General features: G+C 42.9%; 1 protein-coding gene across 2 annotated transcripts; it reads left to right on the top strand.

The window, feature by feature from the left end:
• Positions 1-1104: 1104 nt before the first annotated feature.
• On the top strand, positions 1105-23188 carry LOC143624981 (homeobox protein knotted-1-like 3). 2 transcript variants are annotated; one of them, XM_077095462.1, is made up of 7 exons: positions 1105-1650; positions 2611-2895; positions 3465-3585; positions 3670-3863; positions 3945-4076; positions 22629-22765; positions 22842-23188. In XM_077095462.1, the coding sequence occupies exons 1-7, from the start codon at positions 1120-1122 to the stop codon at positions 22879-22881; spliced, it is 1440 nt and encodes a 479-aa protein (XP_076951577.1). In that variant the 5' UTR covers positions 1105-1119; the 3' UTR covers positions 22882-23188. The 2 variants fall into 2 exon arrangements, with proteins under 2 accessions (XP_076951577.1, XP_076951578.1); XM_077095463.1 differs by having other exon boundaries at positions 1457-1650; positions 22845-23188.
• Positions 23189-23691: the final 503 nt, after the last annotated feature.

Genomic DNA, 23691 nt, shown 5'->3' with positions numbered 1-23691 from the left:
TAGAAAAACGGGTCATGGGTCATAATATAATAGAAAATAGTGACATGACATCTACTTGGCATCCTATGTGGAGTGCCTAGTTAAATGCCATGTGGACCACTTGTGTTGCTTTAATGGCCCGTTCGTTTCACGGATTTTTTTTAAAGGATTTGGAATTGGAATTGGAATTGGAATTGGAATGGAATGGAAAGTTTGAAAACCCCTATCATGCGTTTGGTTGGTTAATATGTAGTATTGGAATTGGAATTGGTTTCGAGCTGACACGAGTTTTCGCACTGGACTGGTTGGATTTCGGTTTCCTTTGTTTCTTTTTGGTCGGTTTAGGAGCATTGGACGGGTTGAGTTTCGGTTTCTTTTGTTTGTTTTTGGTTGGTTACAGATTCGTTTTCGGCCTTTTGTTTTGTTGTGGTCGGTTTTTTCAGTTTTATTTCTGTTCGGTTTCACTTTTTTTATTTCGTTTTGATCGATTTTTCGGTTTCCATCAATTCGGTTCAGTTTTGGTATTGTGTTTCGTTTTCGCCGACTTTTGGTTTCGATTCATTTCTCGTTTTTTTATTAAGAACGAGGGCAAAGGCGGAAACATTTTAGTTTTTTTATATTTTTTATTTATATTTTGAGTTATGATTTTTTTACTAATTTTTTTGAATGTTTTTTTGGAGGGGTTTTTATTGTTAATAAGAAAATCTTTTATTTTCCATAACAATCCTTTCAAATAAGTGGGATTTTAGAATCCTATGAAATGTGGAATTTGATGGGATTTAGTTTCCATTCCTATTCTTTCATTTAGTGAAACGAACGTATTAATTCATGAGATTTAAAATCTCATTCCTTAAAATTTCTTCCTAATCTTTGAAACGAACAAAACCTAATAGTATAGTTAGATAATAATAATAATAATAATAAAAGAAAAAAAAATATGGACACCTCAAAAACAAATATGATTAGTTTTTTGTGGTTACCTTTATTTCATTCCCCTCCAAATTTTCCAACAATGTCACTTTCTTCTGCTCTTTCTTCCTCCCTGCAACTGCAACTGCAACTGCAGCTGTACCCTCCATCCAACCTATAAAAACCTGCCCAATTTCATATTATTCAACCTTTACTCCACAATTCTCTTTAATGGCGTTTCATCCTAACCATCTCTCACAAGAGATGGCCCTACAACAACATTTCACCGATACCGACAACATTTCCGTCTTTCGTACAATAATACCCGACCACAACCTCGCCATCGGTGGGCAGGCCTCCCCCTCTTCCTGTGCTGCCGGAAAAGACCACTGGCTTAACAGCGCGATACTCCGGCAGCAGGGCCAGTTCGGGGGTGGGCCCACCGATGTCAGTAGTAGTAATAGTAATAATAATAATAACAATTTTCTCAACTTGCAAACGAATAATAATTCGGAGTCTGCTGTGACACCATCTTCTCACCATCGTCATCACACCGGGAATAATAATAATAGCAGTAGTAATATTAATAGTAACAACCAGTGGCTATCGAGATCGATGTTGCAGAGGAACGTTAGTGATGTTAGGGGTGACGACATGGTTTCGCAAGTTTCCAATGATTCGATTATCGCTGCGGCGGCCATGTCGTCTCATGGTTCGCCGGATTTGAATAATCAGTCCAGAAACATCGTTGCTGGTGGCCAGGTCACATACCCTAAAATTCCACTTAATTTTAAACGGCTCATAAATGTACCGACACTGTTTAACATTTAATCTCACATCTTTTCAAACAGCCGTTGGACAACGTTTTTTACCAAAAGTTTCACGGTCACGGTTGCCCGGATATTGTGTAAACGGCTTTTCCAATTATTAATTTTTAAAATTTGTTTTGTCTATGGTTAGAACAGATGTTTGGATATTGTTCAAACAGCCCTTTTGTCCAGTAATTTTCAAGATATTTTTTTTATCAAAATTCAATTTGTGCTGATAACGTATTGTAAAACAACAACCTATTAACTACATCCACATCTAAGTGTTGATATTGTTCAAACGGTCATTCTGTTTAATAATTTTCAATCTCTTTTTTTTTGTTCAAAATAGAAGGTTGTGTAAAACAAGATTGGGTGGTTTAGGTTTTTTTCTTTTTTTGTTATCGGTGTTTGGAAATATCCAGTACCCGGTTTAGGGGATGTTTTGGATTGCTTATTTTAAGTAACTTATTACTTATTAACTTTTTAAAAAGTTAAAAGAGTGTTTTATTATGTATTATTATGAGAATGCAAGTTAATAAGTTATAAAGTTATAACTTACTTATGAAAAAAATTATAAGTTGATAAAATAAGAAATTTCAAACACTCACTTTGTATATATTTTTTTAAGACGGATGTTAACTGTACCTAAAATTGAAGTCTATTTCGTTAGCCTCGTAGCCATATCATAATTTTTTATTTTTATTTTTGCAAATGCTCTGATTTACTGTGGATGCGATTATCAATAATAATTTGTCCAATAAACCTAGGGATTTGCAAATCAGAATTGCAGTAATTATAAAACCAGTTTGACCTACATCTAGGTACAGTTTTTACCTGTTACCAGTCGTAGGTTTTAGCGGAGCAACGTGCCCTACGTAGGTTTAGACTTTGATTCTTGTGACTATGTTTACAGGTGGACAATAATAATAATAATAAAGGCGGTGAGCTTGGGGACGCTGAGGTAGCCGGTGAAGCCGTAAACTGGCAAAATGCTCGGTACAAAGCGGAGGTATTATCACACCCGCTTTACGAGCAGCTGTTATCGGCTCATGTGTCGTGTTTGCGAATTGCGACTCCCGTGGATCAGCTGCCGAGGATTGACGCGCAGCTGGCACAGTCGCAGAATGTGGTAGCCAAGTATTCGGGTCTTGCTGGTCAGGGTAATATTGGTGATGACAAGGAGCTTGATCAGTTCATGGTATAAACATAATATCGCGACTTAATTAATTTAGCGACGTGCGGGCTAAAACCAAACGAAAAACCGAAATTTAATTTTTTGAGTTTTTGAAATCTGTACTGTTTCGCTTTTTAATTGAGTTTGGTTAAATTTTAGTTTTGTCATTTGAGTTTGAAAATTTTGAACCGAAAAGAAAAATTGCCAAAAAATAATTCATATAGGTCTAAATTTTTTTGGGAGTTAATATTTTATATGATTATTATACATTCGGGTTAAAATATTTAAGTTAAACCATATATAAATATTAAATTATTATAAATTATTTAAAATTCAAAATAAACCTTGAAAATATATAAGCTCGGTTCGGTTTTAATTACGTGTAAAATTGAGCCCGGACCGAAAGTTTGTTTTTTACTTAAATGAAGCCAAACCATCCAGATTCGATTCTTGTTTCAATTCAGTTATATCGGATTGGTGTTTTCGGTTTTGGATTGGTTTTTTTGGTTTCAAGCGGACCCTGTTATTAATATTTTTATGATAATTCAAAGAGTTTAAACCTTTTTATTTGATTATTTTGTGTCATGATGCAGACTCATTATGTTCTGTTGCTATGTTCTTTTAAAGAACAATTACAACAACACGTTCGGGTTCATGCAATGGAAGCGGTAATGGCATGTTGGGAAATCGAGCAGTCGTTGCAAAGCTTAACAGGTTTTATAATGTTGTATGAATGTTCATTTGAGCTATTTAATGCAAGTGTTAAGGATGGAGGTTTAAGGTTGTTTGTTGGAACAGGGGTGTCGCCTGGTGAAGGAACGGGTGCAACAATGTCGGATGACGAAGAAGACCAAGTGGACAGTGATGCGAATTTGTTTGATGGGAGCTTTGATGGACATGATAGCATGGGATTCGGGCCTCTTGTCCCGACTGAGAGTGAGAGGTCTTTGATGGAGCGGGTGAGGCAAGAGCTAAAACATGAGTTGAAGCAGGTCGGTTTATTAATTTATAAAAATTTAAAATGGTTGAGCAAAATGTTTATTATTGGTTATGTTGGTGGTGTTTATTATCAGGGTTACAAGGAGAAGATTATGGATATCAGGGAGGAGATATTGCGTAAACGAAGGGCTGGAAAACTGCCGGGAGATACGACGTCGGTTTTGAAATCATGGTGGCAATCGCATGCCAAATGGCCATACCCTACCGTGAGTTTTACTTCATCTACATTGTTATGAAATTAGTATCGGAAGATGAAATTGAATACGAAAAAGAAAGAAGAACTGATCGACTAATATTATTGGAATCAAAAGGATTACAAGAATTGAAAAACTGAATACAAACTATGAACCCTAATTGAGTGTTTTATCCCCAATTCTGGTTGTTACAATCCTAACGACTTAACTTTCTATATTTACACATTTAGTCCTTCAAGTTCTGTAACTTTGTCAAAACCTAACAGAAACATATAACACTCTTAACTGAACTATGAGAATAGTTCAGTTTCAGTCCCTCTAACACTTTGTCAACTTGCTTATTAACAATTTAACAATCTTCACCTTCGATAAAGTGTCAACTAACCCTTAGGGGGTGTTTGGGATTCCTTATTTTATCTCCTTATAACTTTTCATTAAGCTATTAAGTTACAACATTGTAACTTATAAACTTTTCCTCTCACAATATAAGCAATCCCAAACACCTTATTACTTTTCAAAAAGTTAATAAGTTATAAGTTGGTGAAAATAAGCAATCCCGAACACCCCCTTAGTAAAATTGAAACTTTCCACCAGGCAGCACTTTAGTAAACATATCAGCACCATTTTCTAAAGTATCCACCTCCTTGATTACAACTTCTTTAGCTTTGACAACATCCCTTATAAAATGCATTTTCACATTGATATGCTTTGTTCTTTCATGATAAATCTGATTTATAGTCAATTGAACTGCTACTTGATTATCACAATAAACTACAGGAGTGACCAAAATAACCCTCAGTTCAGAAACAAAGCCTTTCATCCACAAAGCTTCTTTAGTTGCTTCTGTTAATGCAACATACTCTGCCTTAGTTGTAGACAAAGTAACAATATGCTGCAAAGATGCTTTCTAACTCACCAATAATCCCCATACAACAAAAGCATAACCAGTCATTGACCTGCCCCTGTCTAGATCTTTTGCAAAATCTGAGTTAGAATAACCTACAACATCATCACAAAAATCCTTTCCTAACACCAGCCCAACCTCTTTAGTACCTTTTAGATATCTTAATATCCATTTTATTGCATCCCAATGAGCCTTCCCAGGTTTAGATACATACCTGTTAACTAAACTTACTGAATAGCCCAAATTTGGCCCTGTACACACCATAAGGTACATCAAGCTTCCCACCACCTTGGCATAAGGAACCTTTTGCATATACTCAATATCCTCATCTGACACAGGAGAATCCTTGTCAGAAAGCTTAAATTGTTGACCCAATGGAACTGTAACAGCTTTACTATTTTCCATTGAATAGTTTGACAAAATCTTCTTGATATAAGCACTTTGAGTCAACTTTATCAACCTTTGACTTCTATCTCTAGTGATTTCAATCCCTAGAATCTTCTTAGCTTCTCCCAAATCTTTCATGTCAAATTCTAATTTCAACAAATCTTTAGTTTCTTGTATAACTCTTTTGTCTTGACAAGCAATTAACATGTCATCTACATAAAGCAGCAGATAGACATAATTGCCCTTTTCAAACTCTTTGAGATAAACACAACTATCATGCTTGCTTCTCTTAAATCCATTAGACATAACGTATTCATCAAATCTGAGATACCATTGCCTTGGAGACTACTTCAATCCATACAAGGATTTCTGCAACAGAGAGACTTTCCCATTTTGCCCCTCAACCTCAAAACCTTGTGGTTGTGCCATGTAAAATTTTCTCTTCAATTACCATGTACGAAAGTTGTCTTAACATCTAACTGTTCCAATTCCATATCTTTATAAGCAGTTAAAGCAAGTATTACCCTTATAGAAGAATGTTTTACCATAGGTGAAAAGATCTCATCATAATCTACCCCTGCCCTTTGTGTAAACCCCTTTGCTACCAGCCTAGCCTTGAACCTAGGTGGATCTCCTGCAACACCTTCTTTAATCTTGTAAATCCATTTACATGAGACTAACTTGTGATTTTTAGGTTTATCTACTATCTTCCAAGTATTATTCTTATACAAAGAATCCATTTCTTCATGCATTGCTTGAATCCATTTATCTTTATACACTGAATTAATTGTCTCAGTATAAGATAATGGTTCATACATGCATTCTTCTTCTGCATTTAACACAAATGCAGAAATATCATTCCGAGCCCTATACCTGAAAAGAGTCTGAATCTGCCTTCTGGTTCTATCTCTTAGTCAACCAATAATCATTTAGATTATTTCCAGAATTACCCTCAGATTCATTTGCAGACTGACTTGTGCTTCCATGTTCATAAGTACTAGCAATTGGCTCCACCTCAAGTTGTACACCTTGTTCAATACCCTGATCACCACATGAACCACTTAAGACCTGCTTGTACATAACATTTTCTTTGAACACCACATTTCTGCTTACAATTATCTTTGGACTTTCATCATCAAGTCTCCATAACTTGCACTTCATCAGGATATCCAAGCATTATACACTTTTGAGCTCTTGGCTCTAATTTCCCTTGGCTAATATGTGAATAAGCCAAACAACCAAAGACTCTTTAAGTGATCATAACTGGTCTTCTCACCAGATCATGTCTATTGCAGTAGATGGTAAGCTGCTGTTTTAACAGCTTCAGCCCAAAATCCCCTAAGCATACCAGCAGCAATCAACATACATCTTACTTTTTCTAAGAGAGTCCTATTCATCCTCTCAACTAGGCCATTCTGTTGGGGAGTACCAGGATTGGATAGATGCCTAGCTATTCCCATTAGACTTGCAGTAATTATTAAACTCACTACTACAAAACTCTAAACCATTGTCTGCTCTCAACTTCTTAATTTTCTTCTCAGTTTGGTTTTCAACCAACACTGCCCATTCTTTAAACATCCTAAATGCATCAGACTTATGTTTAAGAATGTATACCCATACTCTTCTTGAGAAGTCATCTATAATGGATAGAAAATAAGAAGCTCCACCTAATGACATGTGCGTTGTTGGTCCTTAACAATATGCATGTACATAGTCCAAAATACCCTTAGACTTATGCACACCTTTAGAGAATTTCACCCTCTTGGCCTTACCAAGATTACAATCCTCACATGACTCTACTTCACAACTAGACAAATCTTTAATTGCTTCTTGTTTCCTTAACTCCAACAATCCTAACTCACTCATATAACCAAGTCTTTTGTGCTATAAAACTGCACTATTGACTATTTTACCCTCAACAACAGAAACAGATCCTAACACTGTATCCCCATCTAACAAGTAGATGTTATTTTCTCCCCTAGACCCTGTTAACACTACCATTAATCCCTTCACAATTCTAGCCTTACCATTCATAAGACTAATTGTATACCCATTTCTTTCAAAAGTACCTAATGAAATAAGGTTCTTGGTTAATTCAGGAATATACCTGACATTGGACAACTCCACCTCAGTTCCACAATCCATTTTCAAGGTCACAACACCATGTCCTTTAATGGTACAGGATCTATCATTACCAAGTTTCACAACACCAAGATCCTCATATTTCAATACTTTAAAGAAATATTTATTGGGAGTCATATGAAAAGAACAACCCGAATCCATTATCCAATCATCTTTGGAACCATGACTTGATGCAACACATACATCAGCAGAGTCGTATCCATCCAAAGATTCTTCAGCCGAATTATTTACCTGATTCTTGGAACTACTCACACCTTGTTTCTTTTTCTTGTTCCTCTCTGGACATTCCTTTTTCAAGTTCTTATCAGAATTGCAGATAAAGCACCTCCTCTTTCCTCTAGACTTAGATTTACAATCTTGGACTTAGAATCAGACCCCCTTTGTTCAGGCCTTCCTCTCACATACAATCCTTCACCAGACTCCTCTTGAACATCATACCTCTTTTTCAACTCTTTTGAATTAAGAGCAGCCAACACATCCTCCATTGATAGTTTTTCTTTTCCATACATCAGAGTATCAACAAAGTGTTCATACGAACTCGGTAAAGATGTGAGAAATATTATTGCTTGGTCTTCCTCTTCCAATTCAACCTCAATATTCTTTATCAAGAATTAATTTGTTGAATTCATCAGTATGGTCTTCAAGATTGAAGAGGTATGTACCCGCCTCAACACCGAGCAAGGCGGGTCAACCCACAAGATAAAGACATTATGAAGGCACAAAGCCAAAACCTATGCGCATGGCGCATACAAAACATGCTCAGGCATCATATGCCCAGGCACACATATGCTCGCGCATCACATACGCGCGCGGCGCATCAGCGCGCGGCGCATATCACATGCTCGTGCATATCACATCTGCCCAGACACACATGCTCGCGCATCACATATGCGCGCAGCGCATCAGCGCGCGGCGCATATCACATGCTCGTGCATATCACATCTGCGCATGAAATATCTGCGTGTGAGAATAAAGAGAAGACCTCGCGCATCCTCAGGATGGGCGCATATCACACGTGCGCATAATCAACCTCGTCCTTATCCAAATCAGGATTAGGGCAACCTTGATTGTGCACGTCAGACAACCTTCCAGAAGGCATCTTTTTAAGGAGTAAGAATATGCTGATGTTGACAGCTGCCAAATGGAAGGTCGACAACTCAGCATGACACATGTGTTACCACGTGATTACAACCAACGAGAAAGCGCCAGGTGTCCCAGAGGACACGTGGCGCAGTGCGATTGGAGGAAGCCAACGAGGTTGAGCCCAACCGGTGGTAACCTTAGCACTATAAATACAGCATCAACTCCACTTTGATGACACATTCATACTCAATCATTGACAGTTACAAGCAGTGATAACACATTCAATCATATTGAATCACATTCACTCACAGTCAGTTACATACAAAACAGACAGTCTCACAATCAGGGGGTATTAAGCTATTCAACAATACTCTTGAGATTCTCTTACACACATTATTATCTTCTCCACAAATATACTGATTCTCACGCCGGAGGGTTACCCCAAAGAGGACCCCTCTGTCCCTTTCTGAGGGGTAAGTAACGGCGCTGTTCATTTTGTAGGTGGAAGAACACAGACCCAGAAGAACCATCGGTGAAATAGTATAATCACACCCGAGGAAAGTAGATCTGCTACCAGTGAGTAGATCCACGTTTCTTCATTGGCGCCATCCACTGTTACAAACGGCAATCAGATCTCATCAGATCTATAAAAAAAAAAAAAATCAATCACCATGGTTTCTGGAGTTCGTAACGTTGATCAAGCTCTGGAGGATATTGAACGTGAGGGTGTTAACGACGGACAGCAGGTTCTGAGGGTTCCGCGTGATTCTACGCGTACCACCAGCAACCGTCCCTTCGTCACAACCCCTCACGGCCAGACTGAAACTCCTCCAGACGATCTCACGTTACAAAATATGGCCGGCGCGAAACTGAAAGGACCAATGGGTCCAGAAGAGGAAACAAATGATCCAAATGAATGGCTCATAAACGAGCAGCGGCGTCTGATGGAAAAATACAATGAAATGGTCAAGCAGAAAAAGCTAGCCGACCAAACACAAAGGCAAGCTTTTGATAAGCAGACTACAAAAAGGCCGCGCGCGCCGGAAGAAGGACATTCTGTTCACACTGCACACACTGAGTTCAGTGATGAAGAAGTGCATAGCATGAGGAAGACACGGGATACTCATGCAGGAGGCTCACAGCTCCGCGCGCCTGTGAACATGGCGCCTGGAGCCAGAGCAGATCTGGATCTGCACATGCCGTACAGCCCACCGGTCAGAGGGCAAGTGGACGTAACCACGCCCTACAGACCAGCCATCCTGGTAAAACACTCAAAGTTTACTGCGCGCATCGCGCAGGCTCCCATCCAGCACAAGACAAAGATGCCAAGTGGTCTGGGCAAATATGATGGCACAACAGATCCAGATGACTTTTTGCAAGGTTTCTATAACACGGGAAACCTAGAGAGCTGGACGATGCCAACATGGTGTCATATGTTTGCTCGCTGCCTCACGGGCGCAGCGCGGGTATGGTTCGAGAGCTTGCCGACAGGGCAAATTGATGGGTTCGAGGAACTATTAGAAAAGTTCCAAGCCCACTTCGTACAGCAGCGCAGGCACACGCGCGATCCTGATGACATCATGCACTGCATACGCAGGAATGATGAAACGATTGAAGATTACATCACTCGTTTCAATCAGGAATCCCTGGCAATCGGGGGTATAACTGAGCAGCTCCTGCGCGTGGCCTTTATACAAGGCGCGCGCAGTGATCAACTCCGCCGGGCTCTCGTAAGCAAAGATGGTATGCCCACCACGTGGGCCAAGTTAATGGAGGCATCGCGAGTTTTCGCGAGAAATGAGAAACAGATTGCCCAAGATAGGGCAAGAGAAAGAGCACATCAGGCAGAATCACCGCGCAGCAAAGAGAAGAGGGCCAAACAGAACTCTGTATGGTCCAGGTTGCAGCCAACAAGTTTTTCTTCCGCGGAAAAACAAGCGCAACCAACCTCACCCCAGCCCCAAAAAGAAGTTCGTAATCGCGGGGAGGGTGACAAGAGGGAGGGCGGCAGAGATCCTAGCAGACCTCTGCCAAGAATATGGACACCCCTCACTAAAACACCTTCACAGGTGTTAAGTACTGAGAATGTCCAATTCAAGCCCCCCAAGCAACTACACTACAAGGGACCGCAAAACAGTGGCAAATATTGTGAATTTCACAGGTCCCCGGGCCACAACACCGACGCATGCCATCATTTAAAGGATGCGATCGAGAAGGATGTAAAGTCAGGCAGGCTGGCTCACTTGGTAAAAAACCAAAGAATAGAAGATGAGCAACCGGAAGGAGCCTCTGCCAGCAAGAAATACAAAAGAATCTGTGTGGCTGAGGGGGACGACAAGGGCAGACGTCAAAAAAGAGAAGCGCGCAAATCCACGGAGATTGGCGCGAGCAGCAAGTCATCTTCCCAAGAATCAGGGGAGGCCCTTCAATAAGCAGTCCTCTCGTCATCACCACACACATTGCTCATTACGAAGTGTCAAAGGTCCTGGTGGACACTGGAAGCGAATCTGACATTATGTATGAGCAGTGTTTCAGAAAGTTAGACCCGGCAGACCAAGCGCGGCTCGAAATTGTGAACGCACCAATCTGTGGTGTTTCAAATGAAATCATCCATCCACTGGGCCAGATTCAGTTTGAACTAACTATGGGGGATGATGAGCACAAGCGAGCAGAAGTTGTCAACTTCTTGGTCTTGCCCACCACGTCATGCCACAATATGATCCTGGGTAGGGGAACGATTGCCCAATTTAATGCTGTACCGTCGCCAGCGCACGGCGCTTTGGGGTTTCCTACACCAACTGGCGTAACATTTGTTTATCGCGATCATTTGTGCGCAGTGACAAGTACGCCGCGGGAGGGGAGAATGAAACTTCAAATGGCGGACAATGCGCCAGAGAAGTGGATTTTAAACCCAAAATTCCCCGAGCAAACGGTCACAATTGGCGCTACCATTTCAGACGAAACGAGATTGAGAATGAAAAGGTTGCTCACAAAATACACGTCGGTCTTCGCGTGGCAACACTCCGATATGACTGGGGTCCCGCGAGACTTGGCGCAACATTCTCTTAACACGTTCAAGTCGGTGGAGCCAATTGCTCAGAAAAAGAGAATCATGGGGGATGAAAAGGCGAAGGCCATGAATGAGCAAGTTGAGGACCTGTTGCGCGCAAACATCATCCGCCCGATCCGATACCAGACGTGGGTAGCCAATCCTGTGATGGTAAAGAAAAGCAACGGGTCATGGAGGATGTGTATTGACTTCAAGGACCTCAACAAAGCATGTCCGAAAGACTGTTACCCCCTCCCAAACATCGACGCAAAGGTGGACTCCGTGGCGCCATTCAAGCTCAAGTGTTTCCTGGATGCCTACAAAGGCTATCACCAGATTCAAATGGCACCACAAGACGAAGACAAGACGGCCTTCAGGACCGACAAGGGTGTTTTTTGTTACACAAAAATGCCCTTTGGTTTAAAGAATGCGGGCGCCACCTATCAGAGACTTATGGATTCGGTTTTCAGTGAACAAATCGGAAGAAATCTAGAAGTCTACGTTGATGATTTGGTGATCAAGAGCAGGGAGGAGAGACAAATGCTCAAAGACATCGAGGAAACTCTTCAGCGCCTAACGGAAGTTAACATGAAGCTCAACCCGAGCAAATGTACTTTCGGCGCAGAAGAGGGGAAATTTCTTGGTGTAATGGTCACTAAGGATGGTTTCAAGGTGAACCCTGAAAATGTGGAAGCCATCCTTGACATGCCTTCACCATCCACCATGAAAGAGGTTCAGAAGCTGAATGGTAGATTGGTGTCAATCAACAGGTTCCTAGCGAACCACGCCAGCAAATCTACTCCATTCGTTAACACCTTGAGGAACTGCTTGAAGAAGAGCCAATTCAAGTGGACGCCTGAGGCTGAGCAAGCTTTCACTGAGATAAAAGAATGTCTCATAAAGTTGCCCGCGCTCACAGCTCCACTTCCTGGCGAAACCCTTACATTGTACCTGTCAGCTGGAGACCGCGCGATCGGCGCAGTATTATTGGTGGATCGCAAGGGGATCCAAACGCCAATATACTATGTGAGTCGGGTGCTCACAGACCCTGAGACGCGCTATTCCATCATGGAAAAGTTAGTTTTGTCACTAACACACGCGTCGCGCAAGCTCCATAGATACTTCAATGGTCATCCTATTGAAGTTCTGACTGGTTACAACATCCAGCAAGTCTTGCGACGCCCCGCGCTCTCCGGAAGGCTGACAAAGTGGGCGCTGGAATTAGGTGAACACACGATCACCTATAAGCCTCGTCCAGCAATAAAGGGTCAAGTTTTAGCGGATTTCATCACAGAAATCCCCGATGGAAAGATTGAAGAAGCTCAGCGCGAGGTAGACCCTCCGCGAGCAAACGATGAGGAAGATGTTTGGAGGCTATTCACTGATGGAGCCTCCAACAGCGAAGGGTCCGGCGCAGGCCTCAAACTGGTGGACCCTGATAATCATGAATATACTTATGCTATTAGGTTGGACTTCAAGAGTACCAACAATGAGGCTGAGTATGAAGCCCTGCTGGCTGGCCTGCGCATTGCGCGCAAGTTTGGAGTTAAAAGGCTAGAGGCCCATGTTGATTCTTACTTGGTAGCTGCTCAGGTCAACGGCCTATATGACGCCAAGGAGAACACAATGCCTCTATATCTAGAGCAGGCAAAAAAGCTCGTCGAGCAGTTTGACTTCTTCAGAATCATACACATCTCGCGCAGCGAAAATAAGTCTGCTGACGCGTTGAGTAAGATGGCTTCAACTAATTTTGATCACTTTGGCAAAGATGTCAGGGTGGAAGTGATGAGCAACCCGTCAGTGCAAACGCAATCTGTTCTTGTAATTCATACAACCCCTTCATCCTGGATAACTCCAATAATGGAATTCCTGAAGGAGGGGAAGTTACCGGACGATCGCGCACAGGCGAGAAAGATAAGACACAAGGCGCAGAATTATGAACTACTTGATGGTACAGTATATCGGCGCTCTTATCTTGGACCGCTCATGAAATGCCTGGATGCTGAAGAAGCAAGCTATGTGATTAGGGAGATTCATGAAGGAATCTGTGGAATACACGCTGGTCCGCGCATGGTGGTTGCCAAGGCAATGAGCTCAGGCTACTATTGGCCAGGCATGTACTTGGATGCGCTAAAAGAAATCCAAAAATGCAAGGCATGTCAGAGCTACGCGCCAAACACCATGCGTCCAAAGAACAACTTGATTCCAGTGACCTCCGCATGGCCTTTCCACAAATGGGCCATTGATATTGTGGGGCCCCTGCCGCAAGCGCAAGGGCGAGTGAAATTTTTGGTAGTGGCGATAGACTATTTCACAAAATGGGTTGAGGCCAAGCCACTAGCAAAAATCACAGCTGAGGCGATGAAGCAATTTATCTGGAGCCACATCATTTGCCGTTTTGGCCTTCCTATGGAAATTGTGAGCGACAATGGCAAACAATTCACTGACAGGAAGATATCCAGCTGGCTCAAAGAACTGCACATCAACCAAATCTTCACTTCGGTCTACCACCCTCAAGGGAATGGCCAAGTGGAGCGCGCGAATCAAAGTTTGTTAAATGGGCTGAAGAAAAGATTGGTGGGAGAATCCCATTCTTGGGTCGAAGAGTTACCTAATGTCCTGTGGGCGCACAGGACATTAAGCAAAACTAGCAATGGCGAATCCCCGTTCAGCCTAACCTATGGGACAGAGGCTATGATCCCAGCAGAAATTGGATGCCCATCCCATAGGGTACTCATGATGAGCAAGACTGATAACGAGCGCGAAAGAAGATTGGACCTCAACTTGCTTGAAGGGCGCAGAGAAGCGGCTATCATCAATGAAGCCAAATACAAGAAAAAGCTGGAAAAATATTATAATCAGCGCGTTAAAGAATGCCACTTCAAGAAAAATGATTTTGTCCTTCGAAACAATGAAGCTAGCCGCGCGATACCCCCAGGAAAAATGTCCCCCAATTGGGAGGGACCTTATCAAATTTCAGAAGATTTGGGGAAAGGCGCGTACACTTTAAAAGATTTGAATGGCAAAAAGATACCGCGCGCGTGGAACGCAGCACAGCTTAGAAAATGCTTCATGTAAATGTTCAAATATGTAATCAAGGCTTTTAAGCCATCATGAATGATGATTCGCGCTATCTTTCAATATTTGTTCTATTACCTTTGCATACATGTTTCACACTTCCTTTATTAATTTGGAACAATATGACAACACTATATTGACTTCAAAGCAAAATAAAGCGAAGTAAAACATACATGCGCGAGCCTTAGCTCAAACGCGTTAACGAGTCTTAACTCTAAAACGCCAGGGCCTTAGCCCAAACTTACGAGCCTTAGCTCAAACACGTTAATGAGTCTTAACTCTAAAAACGTCAGGGCCTTAGCCCAAAACAAAGAGCCTTAGCTCAAAACACTCACAAACATCCATCTTACATCCCGCGCAGCCTGATCATAAAAATCCTTAAACACAACTAAGGCAAAGTACATGCCATATCATGTTAAGGTCTCAGGTCGAGGTCGCGCGTGGAATCATAGTGGATATCTGAGTAACACACGCTGACATGTAATGGCTAAACTCATACTTCCATATAAATACCGCGCGACAACGACGCGCAAAAAAGAAATAATGAAAAGTTAGCGCGCATGTCAGCATAAACAAGATACTGCGAAACCACAAACAAAATAGAACAGAGGTTAAGTGAATAATTTCCTTACAACCTTGTTCTTATTTTAACGTGCAAGCATATCTTATATCTATACAAGCAAACATGAAGAGATGAATGGAAATGCGCAAGATGTGAAAAAGAGAAAACAAGTTTCATTCCATTGGATTGAAATTTACAAGTATGATGAGTTACAAATTACAAGTATAAAAAATTAAATATGTAAAATTTGATGAAGGGCTTCTCAAGTCTCCACGTCGACGTCAGCCACTTCATCACCTTCATCATCTCCCGCAGCATCTGACGCGGCCTGCTCCTCATCTCCGAACTGACCATAGTCAAGTTCTTCCTCCTCATTGGAGTCTTCTATCACGACGGTGTCAGGAGCAGATTTATTCGCAGCGCCAGAGCCGCTGGCAGGGGCAACATCCCCCGCGCCACCATCATCGCTACCAGCCCTCTCGCATTCATCGAGCAACTTCTTTAGCGCGCCGAGGTCGGGCTGGTCAGCAAGCGCAGCTATCTGCAAATCATTAGAAAAGTATTGAGTACAAAACACTTGGAAAAATTAGTCAAGTAAAACTCATTAAGGTCAAGGTACCTGCATAAGGATGGGGATGGGAGTATTCATATACTTTTCCCCCACCGCGGCCATGTCCGCGCAGGCCGCGTCGCTCTTGTAAGGGTACTCGGATGGGTTCTTCTTCAACATGCCATATTCATACCCATCCGTAAACCCTTCAGCTCGGCCCACCAAGCGCGCGGCGGCATTGCAGTCCATCACAAGGGCCTGAAACTCGGCGGAATATTTCATCGCCAAAGCGCAGCGAGTTATGCCCTGTGACACCAGCCATTGGCGATCCTGCGCGAGGCCAGCAACAAACGTCTCGAGGACAGGAACCTGGGAGTTTAATAACTCAACAGTTTCCTTAGTCTTTTTTAGCTCCTCCTTATCAGACGCTGCTGCCGCCAAAATTTTTTCTTTCTCCGCCTGCGCAGCACCAAGAGCTTCCTGGCTGGACGCCGCCGTCGCCAAGGCCTCATCTCTATCGGCCTGCGCGGCCGCCAACTCCCTCTTCAGGCGCGCAACCTCGCTCTCCAGTGATGATTTTTCAGTGATACTCTGGACGATAGCTTGGTCACGCGCCTCAGCCTGCTGTTCCAAGACAAGCACTCTACGCGCGTACTTGGCAACTTCGGCCTCCGCCAACTGCTGCTTCTCCCGCGCAGCTTGGAGCTCATGCCCGCGCTTAATATAGGCGGTGTTGGCACTTGCTCGGTTTTCGCTGAGCTCCGCCTGGAGTTTCTCAGCTCGTGCGCGAGCATCAGAAAGGTTCCAGGCGGCCACCTTAGCCTCTTGCTGGGCTGCCACAAGAGCATCGCGTACTTTAATATAATCGCGATGAAGCTCTTGGGAGGCAGCAAAGAAAGCTGACCCAGCGAAAATGTGATCGTTGAGCAAGTCAGCGCGGGTGCACTCCTCCTGATACCTTCTTTCAGTAGGAGGCACGGCATGAGCCCAGAAGTCCTCGCATACGCCCATGGATTGGAAGGAACTGTCTTCATTAATATTCCATCTCGGGCGATAAACGTGGTCACCTTCCTACAAAACACAAGAAATGTTCTAAGTCATAAACATACTTATATGGAGGTACGCGCAGCGGAGCAACAAATTAAAACATACCTGCGGGGATGAAGCAGAAAAGTCAGCGCCAGCCCCACCAGAAGTATGCGCTGCGAAGGCTTGTGGCATCGCAGGGCTGGCGCGGTCTCCCAAGGAGTCCTCAGCTTGAGCCCCCTCATCCTCCTCATCTTCTTGAATAGGCCTCTTCTCCTGCGACCTGGGGGGCTCCAAACCAGCCTCGCGGAGAGGGCTGCGCGTAGGAGGAGGCGAGGGAGGTCTCGACGCCGCCAGTTCGGCGCGCAATACAGCTTCCTGCTCCTTTGTAACCCCAATAAGGGGAGAATCAGCACTAGCAGGAGCAGGACCAGAACCAGCGGCGCCGCCAACGGCGCCAGGAGTGTCGCCAGCAACTTGTACGCCAGCTACAACTCCTATGAACAAATCAACAAGGAAAAATGGTTTATGACTGAATCCAAAAGAAAAATAAAGAAGACAAGTGTGCAAAACATACCTTGGCGCAATTCTGTTCGCGCGGCGAACATCGCCATAAAGTTCATTCTACCCTTTTCAGAGGGTAGAACAGGGGACTCCGAAGCAGTCCCCGGCGCAGCCTCAGCACCTTGTGGCGCCATTGGCTGATCTGCTACCGTCGCCGGTTCTGCAAACATTCAAAGGAGCAAAGGTTTAATAACAATTCAGCCAGATGAAGATAAACAAAGTATACCTGTTACAGGCGCGACACTGCTTCTCTCTTCAGCCGCGCGAACGGAGGAGGTGACGCCACCATACCTCAAGTGGACAGGAGGTCTGCCCACTCTCACAGGCAGGGAAGCTAAAGAAACCTTGGTGGTAAACACCTGGGTTTCCTTAGGTCCCTTCGTTTGAGCATGGGGATGAGCAACAGGGGTGTCATTTTTCTTCTGTTTCTTACTGGCCCCTGCGCCAGATTTCCCCTTAGCTTTGCGCTTTAGTAGGGGCGCCTCCTCTTCCTCCTCCTCCTCTTCCGCGAGCTCCAGCTCGTAGTTTTCAAGCGCATCTGCAAAAACAACCAACAGAACTGTTAATAAACTTGGGTATTCTAAAGGAATGAGCATAAGTGCGAAGGCTTACCAGGCGCGTCACTGTCAAAGTCAAATTCCAGATCCACTGGGATGAACATGTCATCGAAGCGATCTGGGAAACCAACTTCCCCAGCGCCAAGCGCGACGGAGCCACCCTCCACTTGTTCATCATAAGCGGCAAGGACATAATCCTTGGTGACTGCGCAAAAACAAGTCAAGTGATATCAGCAAAAGAATTATGTTCGCGCAGAAAAAATAAATAAAGCAATGAAATAAACTTACACAACCCGTCGACTTGGATAACGGGCTCAAGCGCGCTGTCGGCCCAAAGCTTACTCATGCCGACCCCCACCAGCGCCTCCTCGCAAATTTTCTTCGCGGGGGATGGTTCGGCGGTCAGTTTCTTAACCCAGGCGCCAGTTGGGTTCTTGAGGACACCCTCATCCGCAGGCGCAGAAGAGATAGAGCGCATGGTCATACGGATGGGGATCACACCAGCCCTTATGTAAAAGAACCTCTCAGACCAGTCATGAAGGCTCTTGAATGAAACAGTGGAGCACTTCACCTTCTGACTGCGAGGAATGAAAGAGATCCAATTGTCCTGGATCTTGGGCTTGTAAAAATATTGAAAGCGCCGAGGAGTGGGTTCCTCGCGCTGGGATTTGCACATGAACTCAAAGTGAGTCACGCGCACGAGTCCAAACGGATGGACTTGGGATATATGAATCCCATAGAACTTCAGCAGTGCACCCACAAACCTTGTCATCGGGAGACGAAGGTTGCAGTGGGTGAAAAAGTGGCTATATAGGGATATATAGCCGGCAGGCGGGTCCGCCGCCGTTTGCCCGGACCTAGGCAACATGCAGCCAAACAGGGTGGGAAAGCCCTGAGAGGCGATGAGGTTGTCGAGATCGGCCTGCTTCAATTTGCAGAGGATTTCATTCCACCTTTTGGTGGCCTTGGTCCTCCCTACTTCCTCCGATGTGGTCTCAACAACCCTCTTCCCTTTCCCCTTTTGCTTCAATGTCGACATCACCACAGACTTCACACGGCGTCTTCGAGAGGCAACAGAGGTGATTGAGGGGCTAGACGAGTCTGAACTATCAGACATACAACTGCACCAGCAGATAATCGAAAAATCGAAAAGATGAATATACTCAATTCAGAATATGAAAGGCAGAAAATAGAAAATTTGAAACAATGAAGATGAAGATAAAAATTTCCTAAGGGCCTGCTTTTATAGGCCCAGGAGAGAGAAAAGTGGTAACTGATGGGATTTCACGCGCCCCCACTCGCAGGTGTAAGCCAACGAGGGCGCGGCACGTGTCCCTAACACTGTTGAGGGGACATAAAAACGTAACGGACCTGCCACGGAGCAGAGACGCGCCCCCACTCGCAGGTGCTAACCAATGCGAGCGCGACACGTGTTCAAGACAGCTGTGTGAGGGGACGTGAAAGGCAACTGTAGCACCTCGAGCACACGAAACGTCTGACATGTTTACGGCGCACGTCACCACCAACTAACCACGTGTTCGACCCTTCGTTTTCAACCCTTCGTTTTCAACCAAATGGATAGAACTTCGCGCAACGATGGAAACAACCAATAAAACGACAAAACCCCTTTAAAGACCAAATCAGTAAGTCTAATATCCATCTTACCGCGCTCGCGCGAAATAAGACACACATTAGACTGGGGGGGCTTGAAGAGGTATGTACCCGCCTCAACACCGAGCAAGGCGGGTCAACCCACAAGATAAAGACATTATGAAGGCACAAAGCCAAAACCTATGCGCATGGCGCATACAAAACATGCTCAGGCATCATATGCCCAGGCACACATATGCTCGCGCATCACATACGCGCGCGGCGCATCAGCGCGCGGCGCATATCACATGCTCGTGCATATCACATCTGCCCAGACACACATGCTCGCGCATCACATATGCGCGCAGCGCATCAGCGCGCGGCGCATATCACATGCTCGTGCATATCACATCTGCGCATGAAATATCTGCGTGTGAGAATAAAGAGAAGACCTCGCGCATCCTCAGGATGGGCGCATATCACACGTGCGCATAATCAACCTCGTCCTTATCCAAATCAGGATTAGGGCAACCTTGATTGTGCACGTCAGACAACCTTCCAGAAGGCATCTTTTTAAGGAGTAAGAATATGCTGATGTTGACAGCTGCCAAATGGAAGGTCGACAACTCAGCATGACACATGTGTTACCACGTGATTACAACCAACGAGAAAGCGCCAGGTGTCCCAGAGGACACGTGGCGCAGTGCGATTGGAGGAAGCCAACGAGGTTGAGCCCAACCGGTGGTAACCTTAGCACTATAAATACAGCATCAACTCCACTTTGATGACACATTCATACTCAATCATTGACAGTTACAAGCAGTGATAACACATTCAATCATATTGAATCACATTCACTCACAGTCAGTTACATACAAAACAGACAGTCTCACAATCAGGGGGTATTAAGCTATTCAGCAATACTCTTGAGATTCTCTTACACACATTGTTATCTTCTCCACAAATATACTGATTCTCACGCCGGAGGGTTACCCCAAAGAGGACCCCTCTGTCCCTTTCTGAGGGGTAAGTAACGGCGCTGTTCATTTTGTAGGTGGAAGAACACAGACCCAGAAGAACCATCGGTGAAATAGTATAATCACACCCGAGGAAAGTAGATCTGCTACCAGTGAGTAGATCCACGTTTCTTCAAAGATTCTTACCAGAAGCCATATGAAACGTATAAAGTCTTTTCTTGAGATACAATCGGTTTGCAAGCGATTTGGTCATGTACAGGGTCTCTAATTTTGACCAAATCCCTGCTGCAGTCATTTCTTTCGATACTTCACGAAGAACCCTATCCCCTAGACTCAGAACGATCTCACTATGATCTTTCTCCATGATTTCTTTCTTTTCTTTATCATTCAAACCCTCTGGCAACTGATCTTCACCACGCAGAGCATCAACGACCCCATTGTGAACCAATAAGGCTCGCATCTTAACTCGCCAAAGGCTGAAGTCATTGCGGCCATCAAACTTTTCTAACGTAATCTTTGAAGACGCCATTGTTGAACCAGAATGCAGAATTGAACCTTCGAATATTATCGATCAAGAGCACGAGGCTCTGATACCAATTGTTATGAAATTAGTATCGAAAGATGAAATTGAATACGAAAAAGAAAGAAGAACTGATCGACTAATATTATTGGAATCAAAAGGATTACAAGAATTGAAAAACTGAATACAAACTATGAACCCTAATTGAGTGTTTTATCCCCAATTTTGGTTGTTACAATCCTAACGACTTAACTTTTTATATTTACACATATAGTCCTTTAAGTTCTGTAACTCTGTCAAAACCTAAGAGAAACATATAACACTCTTAACTGAAAATAGTTCAGTTCCAATCCCTCTAACGCTTTGTCAACTTGCTTATTAACATTTTAACATACATCTTTTAAATGTTATTGCCACCCAAAATCTATGAAATGAGCAAATGTAAGAGTCTTTTTATAATGGGAAATCATGAAAACGGACAACAAAGCAAATTACCAAAATGAATTTGTTATATTTTCATAAATATCGACTTTATTCAACCCAATTAACATGGCTCTTATCCGCACCGTTTGACACATTTATATACGAGTTAAGTGGGTCGTGTTTGGTACTTTGGTTACATGATTTTAAAGGTATGTGGGTTAGGGTTGATGTTTGTTTTTATCTTTATATCTAGTTTGTTAAGTTTTATCTTTTATTTGGTTTGTTAGTTTTTGAACTCTTTAAACACTCAAGTATGGAATGAAATAAGTAGTTTTTGGTTGAATATTAACTTGAAGGACACTGCTCTTGAAACTCATGGTTCTTTATCGGTCTTTGATTAATTAAAGTGTCATGAGCCATTTGAATACTCTGAATCCGCATCAATGTTTTTACACGAATAAGAATAGGGAATTTCCCAAAATATTCATATGAGTAGTCGGTTGTTCCAAAATAAACATTGACTTTTCAATTTTCCAAACCGAATATGTACATAGCGTGAAAATGTTGGCTATGTGGAGATCTTTGTTTGAAAACTCATTCCACGTGGACAACGGACACCATAGAGAATTGATACATGTAATCTTTGTGTGGGATGCACAAAATTTATAGAATGTTACTACATCCCACCAACGGCCATTAATTTCTTTGTGTGGGACGAACTAAGATTTGTACGATTCGTGCTAAGGTTATGCATGTCGAGAATCTAGTGTCCAAGTGGAGTGTGTTTTCGAACAAAGATCTCCATGCCAACATTTTCGCACTGTGAGTACATGTTTATTTTAAGAATTTGAAAAGCCAATATTTGTTTCGCAAAATTTGACTAATTATATGTTTATTTTGGGAAATTTTACATAAAAATACGTGCCACGTTCGGGTTGAACAATTCAACACATAGCCCATCAATCTGACGTGATTGATACCCCGACCTTGACTTAAATATTGCAAAAATCGGGCTACATGCATTTATGAACTTTTGCATACACATCAAACTGGTCAAAACTCCAAATGCATTAAAAGTACATGGTTTTAAAAAATGGATTGCTGCTCTTCTTGGGTGGCAAGCTAAAGCTAATGATTCACTTTGATTCACAGGAAGAAGATAAGGCAAGACTAGTACAAGAAACAGGCCTTCAATTAAAGCAGATAAACAATTGGTTTATTAATCAACGAAAACGAAACCGGCACAGCAATCCATCTTCTTCTACCGTCTTGAAAACCAAACACAAAAGGTATTACATTTTCTATAAATATAAAATGTTTTTATCATAATTTCACGAATTACCTGCCAACCCTAATTACAAAAAGAAGCAATGCAGGTGACAAAAGCGCTGACCATAACATGTGAATCAAGAAATTACAAACGAAGCAAAGATCTTGTGGGCGATCACAAGAAAAGTGGAACGGGGTTACAAGATGAAAATGGGACAGGTATACGCTAAGAAGTTAAGACTTTTGAAAGCCATCTATTTAGGCCAAATCTGAACTTAGGATACCCGTCACGTATGTTATGGTGTATCTATCAGTTTTGTTAATTAATACGATACGGGTTTATGGTTTTGGACACAGAATAAGAAAATATGCATGGATGCTATGTGCAATAGTGTACATGGATACAGTAGTTTTGTATCTTTTTCATGCTATTTTTACCTTTTAGTTTTTTGAAAATGTTTGTTTGGATTTGAATGCTTAATTGTTATTTAGTGGGCTTGGGCTTCATCTCCTATGGATTGGGTTGAAGCTTATATGCAGTGGCGTACCCACATACAAAGTAAGAGTGGTTGGCTTGATAATTTTTTTCAGTGTTATTTATATCTGAAAATCCTGAGCGGCCGAGCCCCCATATGTAGGTGTGCTCCGTCTCTGGAGAGTGGATAGGGTGGATGCAATACATGGTTGCTAATCGGTAATCCATGAAAAGAGAAGAGCTTGAAAGAGTCATCTTTTCAATTTTTTCGTCTAATGATACTAAATTCAACTTTTTAGATTATCAAGATAAGATAGTGAAGCCAAAAAATGGAACCTACGACTGAGTGATTAAGGACTTACAGCATGGCTAATGCACCCTCACAACGCCAATATATGACGGTGCATTTGGTTGAGGTGGAGCCGACATGACATTATTCCGTTAATGCTTGATACATTATAATATTTGACA

This window comes from Bidens hawaiensis, unplaced genomic scaffold (assembly GCF_021521415.1).
Source record: "Bidens hawaiensis isolate Kalapana, Puna unplaced genomic scaffold, B.hawaiensis_p1.1 tig00004003_1, whole genome shotgun sequence".
Classification (NCBI taxonomy): Eukaryota; Viridiplantae; Streptophyta; class Magnoliopsida; order Asterales; family Asteraceae; genus Bidens; species Bidens hawaiensis.
Note: the sequence above shows the minus strand (reverse complement) of the source record. Positions and strands in the feature narration are given on the sequence as shown.